Source organism: Onychostruthus taczanowskii, unplaced genomic scaffold (genome assembly GCF_017590055.1).
Source record: "Onychostruthus taczanowskii isolate IOZ18803 unplaced genomic scaffold, ASM1759005v1 scaffold1, whole genome shotgun sequence".
NCBI lineage: Eukaryota > Metazoa > Chordata > Aves > Passeriformes > Passeridae > Onychostruthus > Onychostruthus taczanowskii.
The window spans coordinates 6604836-6610835 of NW_024496525.1; the positions used below are offsets into that span (position 1 = coordinate 6604836).

Consider the following 6000-nt stretch of genomic DNA (forward strand, 5'->3'; position numbering starts at 1 on the left):
GCCAGCAGATCAACTTTGGGAAAATGCATGAACTTCCTGTACCTGCTAGGCAGTCTGCTACCCCATCACACACAGCTTCAGCTTTCCTCTCCTTTAGAACACCCAGTGTTCAGAAGCCATTACCAGAAGAGTCAGACTAACGCTAGATTACAAAAGCTACACTTACTCCATAAAAGACATGCCTGTACTTTTCTGTCTAGAGAGCTCACCAATTTCTCCCCCCTACTCCGTCAGCAGTGAGGTCACAGTATATCCAGTTTATCTTGCAAAATCTACACACCCAGTTTTTCAAAGGAAAGCGTTAAGAACAAGCACCAAAAAAAAAAAAAAGGCAAAACACCTCATGTAACTTGCAGCAAACCTAACAGAAAATTCAAACTTTTTCCTCACATCCTGTTTTCACAGGATTGCAGAAAAATTATTAAAAAGCTAAGGTAACTAACTACCTTTCCTTCTTCATTTTTGTAGTACATCCTCATCTCAGAATAGGGTATATGTTCTTGGAATAGAAGGCATTTTAGCTAGCTTAGTCTGCCATATGAACACACTTGACATCAAGTATCATGCTGTGGTGCAGCACTGCCACCCATGGTACCAGCAATTTGTCTGCAGCACAACCTCAAGAGGAAATTTACTGCAGCCTAAGCTAAACCACTTGCAACTTCCATTTTTCTTAGCCAAACTTAGAAGCACTCAACATAAATTTGGGGTCTTCTCCCCACAAAACAAAGCAAGTTAAAGTGAGATTACCATTTCCAACTGTGCTCAGCATTTTACCACAATTGAGGAGAGAAATGTTTCTCACCAGCATCCCATGTGATACCACCTTCAAGACTGGAACACAAATCTAAGTCATACAAATTTCCCACTAGATTACATCTTAAAATCAAAATAATTTCAAATACTAAAGCATTTTAATTGAGCCCAGTACACTAAAACTCTCAGGCTAGAGTTGTTACTAGACACCAGTAGGCCACAAGGCTACAGCTGCAATAGTATTTCAGAGAACACCCATTTTTACTGCACATTTCTACTCACTTGCATTAGCACCAAAAGAACGCATACTCCACAGCAGTCATCACACCAGAAGCTGTTGTGATGACAGTATAAAGAGCTACACAGAGCCATATAAAAACTGTTTGCTTTTAATTATGTTCTGTTGAAAACTTCAGTTATCTAATGACTGAACAAAACTCCTACCCAAAATGATTTCTCTGAGTCTTAAAGGTGAGCTAAGTAGTTCTCTCAAATATGGGGGGGGGGGGGGGGGGGGGGGGGGGGGGGCGGAAGAGGGAAGGACACTGATTTTGCACCACCTTTCCCCCAAGTTACTTTCCAAATTTAAATATTTCAAGTCAACAAATGCCAGATATACATATGGACAAAGGTAAGATGGTTAAGGAGGAAAGCACAGTTAAGGAGGACCATCTCTTCTGAAACCTCCTGGCTCTTAGATTAGCTCACTTGTATCACAACACACCTTTTCTAAAAGAGTAGGTAGAAAAAAGTTTAAGCACTCCTAGATTCCAATGGTCAAAATCGAAAAGAAACCTCCCACCATCAGTTCCAGCACTAAAATATTGCCACTCAAACTACAGACGGTCACTATCTCAAATGAATGTTTCCAGCACATATGTGCCAGGAACCAGAGAAGAATTCAATGATCATAGGCTGTACTACATCCTTATGAAGAAACTAACACGACATGGAACCTACGTAATCTGATTACCTAGCTTTAGCTAGGCCCCACAGATGTAACAAAAATTTCACTTTATTTTCAAAAAAGAAATGCATTACTATGAGTGTTTTTAACAGCTAAGTCTTCAAAATCAAACTAGATTTCAGATTCCTACATAAAGGAGTCATCACCTAAACATTAAGGAGTAAGTAATCTAGTTAAAAGGCTTGAAAGTAGAAGTATTTTGAACCCAGAATTTTATAGAAACCGTTTTACTGGAAAAGAGGAAGGCTCAGAAAACAACAGACATAGTTTTGTTCTTAATTCTTTTTTATGGACAGAGCCCTTAAGAACTGCCATTATCTGGAAGAAAGTTAAGTTACAAGTTATCTAGTTTTTCACCAAAACCTCAAAGCATACAACCAAAACTTGAGTAGCCAAGAGTCTGCAAGTGTCTTAGAACAATATGGCATAGCAGGGATTGCTATCACAAATTGAATTTCAATTATTTAACATCTTAATTTAAGAAACAGGACATATTTCAAAAACTTCAGTGGAAAAAACTACCATGTGAAGCTACATTTATATGACCTACTTCTATAACTATGTACACAAGTCAGGAAATTAAGTGAACTGTTGACTAAACGAGCTCGACTTTGACAGACAAGTTCTGTAGGTACATGTGAGCCCATCACCCTAAGCAAGGTACAGTCCTGGCTCCTCTTCAGTCACTGGCAAAATTCCACAAGCGCCAGAGCCAAGACTTCACCCCCTCATGCACACGTGGTGGGGCTGAAACAGCATTCCGACTAGGGGAAGTGCTTTGGCAGCCTCCTCTCTTTCCCCTCCCCCTGCAACACTGATGCATCACACTGGCCTCTGCATTCAGGGTATTTTTTTCAACTCTGCCACTAGATTTTACGAAGTGATTGGACAGCTTCCCCATAAAGAAAGCACACTTTCTTCTCCCGATTTCAACTTTGCATTAGAGTAAAAGCAGGGATCAGCTCTTACGACAGAAAGGCACAGCAACAAGCACAGTTGAGTCTGTTACTGAATACAAGTACACGAACAGGATAGACTTAGCTAGTCTAGAAAGCAGAATTTTTGTATGTGTACTGCCAAGAACACATACAAAATTTTTGTATGTGTACAAATGCAAGAACACAGATTCAAGCTGCTTCTCTAAAGCGGGTACATCTTACTCTAGACCCCAATTCCTTCATTATTTACACGTTTATTTTGCCACACTTCCAACAAGCACAGTTTAACTGTACACACAAGAAAAAGTATCCAGATTGCCAAAATAGATACGTTTAGGTATACATTGTACGGGGTACAACACTCACTTGCACGTGCTTAAGCTCAGAAGGCAGATGAGGGACTAAGGAAGAAAGGCTGGTTATTGAATTCTAATGTTAGTTTTTTTAAGTAGGTCTGTACCACACATTAAATCCATCAACCCTAACAGCACGGGCATACACATACAAAGGAACACAGAGATTTATGGCATTACTTGCTGACCACAATCATTACCAGATTCCATTCTGAAAATACCAGAGCAACAAAACAAATGCACAGAAAAAAAAGAACAGCAATGTTGGATGCACTAAACCAAGTCTTAACGCAGTAAGTGCACCTAAATTCCCATATCCTGGTGCATTTTATTCCTGTTGGAGGTTAAGTAACATTTGGGGGAAAAAAGTGATTAGCCTACTGCTAAATGCATTCAGCCTTGAGAGCCAGCTACAAGCAAAGTTCTTTTGTCTTTGCTGCTACAAAACAAGTTGAAAATAACTACAGTTATTGCTGATCCAATGCATAAAAGCAATGCTATGATCCTGTAATTCTTTACATGGGGAAGTTTTATAAGTAATATAAAACCTGTCAGCAGTTTTTCTATATACCTTGATTTTTTAAACACACAAGGTTGTCTGCCAGTAACAAGTCACTTGAAGCTAGCTTAGAAACTCCCTCCTACACACCAGTGAGCCATGCTCAGAATTCAGATTACAATTACCTAAGACTTTTTAAGCAAGTTCTGCTTATTTACGTATGTCCTACAGCAATGCAACACTTACTGCTTTTTACTCTGAAAAAGAGCTTACGAGATGCTAAAGAGCTAAGATGACCAACACAGTTCTGCCTGTTTAGTTTATGTCTAGACAACACTTAAACCGTAGAGGCTGGAAAGAGGGAAAACGGCCAAATATGATTCAATCTCCTTTAACTTGTGACTAATCTCCCTACTTATTCTCAGGGAAGTTGGCACTTGTTGCATCTTTAACTTGTCCAGAGCTATGAAGCAAGAGAATTTCTCTGACCTCAACAAAACCCAAAGCAGCTTGCTGCTGTCTGTCTTTTCCCCTTACAAAGGAAAAACTGTTTAAGCAACACTGAAGCTTACCCCATTGTATGGGTAACTGAAGCTTACCTACTGCTTTAAGAGCAGCAGGAGACTCAAATGCTGGCCCAAATTTACCATTTGTCAAAAGACCTATGTGCAACACAGATCAGTCCCCTTTCAAAAGCCTCCGGTGCATGCAGGATATAGCTGTTCCTAGAGGTGTGGTCAGCCTTCTCAGCAAGGCAGTACTAATTAAACAGACTGTTCTGTCAAAACAGAAAAGCAGTACGTTTATTAAAAAAATTGTAAAACCATATTTGAAACCAAAAGTTGTCTCCTCTTCCCATATTGTGCAGAACTTTCAATAGCTAGAGATTCAGAGTTCTCATACAAAGTATCTCATTAGCCAAAAGTTTTATCTAGCTGTTCTCAAGTAACTTCAGTTTTAAACGCAACTTGTCTCAAACTTTAGTTTCCCTGCCAGCAGCCCAGAAGTTTTCAAACAAAAAGCATTAGAGCTGCCTTTTTCAAGACACTGTAATATGAATTAAAAACCATAAAGTTGTAACCTCCCTTTCCACACTAGCTATTTCTTAGTATGAAGCATCTCATACTGCAACCTTACAAATTGTTTTTTAAATAAAGCAACTGCCTGACCTCAGAGCTCTCAATTTCTGCAACTGCACTTGCATATGATTTTATCTCCAACATTTCATTCACTAACTACATTTTCAGAAGGCAGTGTCTACTTTAGGTTGTCACAGCATCTGGCAATCTTGCAAACGATGTTCTACCTCATATGCACAAAACTGGTCAAAACACACTATTATGATCACACTCTTCTACTGAAAAACCCAAAGTAAACTATTAGCATTTCATAAGTTAAACACAGCTTACACAGGGAAAAAAGCTACTGGCCAAGAGGAAACCGCCCCCTTTTCTTGTATCTGATCACACCTCTCTTCTATGTGCTCTCAAGTCCAAATGTCAAGAAAGTTTCTAGGTTTAAAGGTTAGTATTTTAACAGCTTTGACTGAAGTGTCAGGTACAAAGATATATAGGACAGGAATTCTCGCAAACCAAGTACACTGAAATCTGTACACAAACAAAAAAGCCAGACTAACTTCTTGTCGATAACACACAATCCAGATACACCGCCAGCCAACAAACCACACTACAGGCAAATAAAACTTTTAGGTTATGGAACCACATCCCTCCACCAAAATCAAAAGTCAGAAACTGATACTGCTGCCAGCCAGAAACACTGGCTTAATCTGACAGTTCCTGTAGAAACTGCCTTTTACTGACCTACCAGGAGATCAGCAGCGGAAGCTGCCAGAGGTATTTCCAATTTTGAAGGAAAGTAAACAGAAAAACGAAGGCAAAGTGCCAGCGCCTATAGCCCCGCCGCGCCCCGACAGCGCCCACCCACAGATTCCCAGGAACGGGTCGATGCTCCCGAAACGCCGCAGCCGCGATGGCGGGGCCGGGGCGCGCTCCCAGCGGAGGGGCCCGGCCGCAGGGGCCCGGGGCCGCTCCCGGGGCCGCGCCGCGGGCAGGGTATACATTCTCCGGGCCCCGCAAGGGCCGGCCGACCCCCGGCGCAGGCCGGGGCTGCGCTCACCATGTACAGGGTGAAGGGGAAGCCGAGCAGGAAGAGCCACAGGTAGAGGTGCAGCGCGTTGACCCCCGCGCCCTGGTGCGGGTCCTGGTACCAGCCGCCGCTCAGCGCCGCCCACACGCCCTGGCGCAGGATCTGCAGCACCTGGGAGCCCATGGCGGCCCCGCTCCGCCGCGCCGGCCCCGCTCTATCCGCCCTGCGAGCCCGGGCAGAGCCGCGCACCGCCCGCGCTCCGCGACAGCCGCAACCGCCGCCGTCGCCGCCCCAGCAACGCCGCCGCCATCTTATGTCCGGGCCCGGGCCGCCCGCCCGCCCCCGCGCCGCCGACGGACCGGCGGCCCTTGCGGCAGGGGA

At 43.2% G+C, this 6000-nt stretch overlaps 1 protein-coding gene across 6 annotated transcripts in view; it reads right to left on the reverse strand.

The window, feature by feature from the left end:
• Window positions 1-5994, reverse strand: part of PCNX1 (pecanex 1) — an 86140-nt gene extending 80146 nt beyond the window's left edge. For all 6 annotated transcript variants that reach the window (XM_041402713.1, XM_041402704.1, XM_041402676.1 and 3 more), the window contains exon 1: window positions 5650-5994. In XM_041402713.1, the coding sequence (XP_041258647.1) occupies window positions 5650-5802 (153 nt within the window). In that variant the 5' untranslated portion in view covers window positions 5803-5994. The remainder of the gene's footprint in view (window positions 1-5649) is intronic.
• Between the last annotated feature and the right edge of the window lie 6 nt (window positions 5995-6000).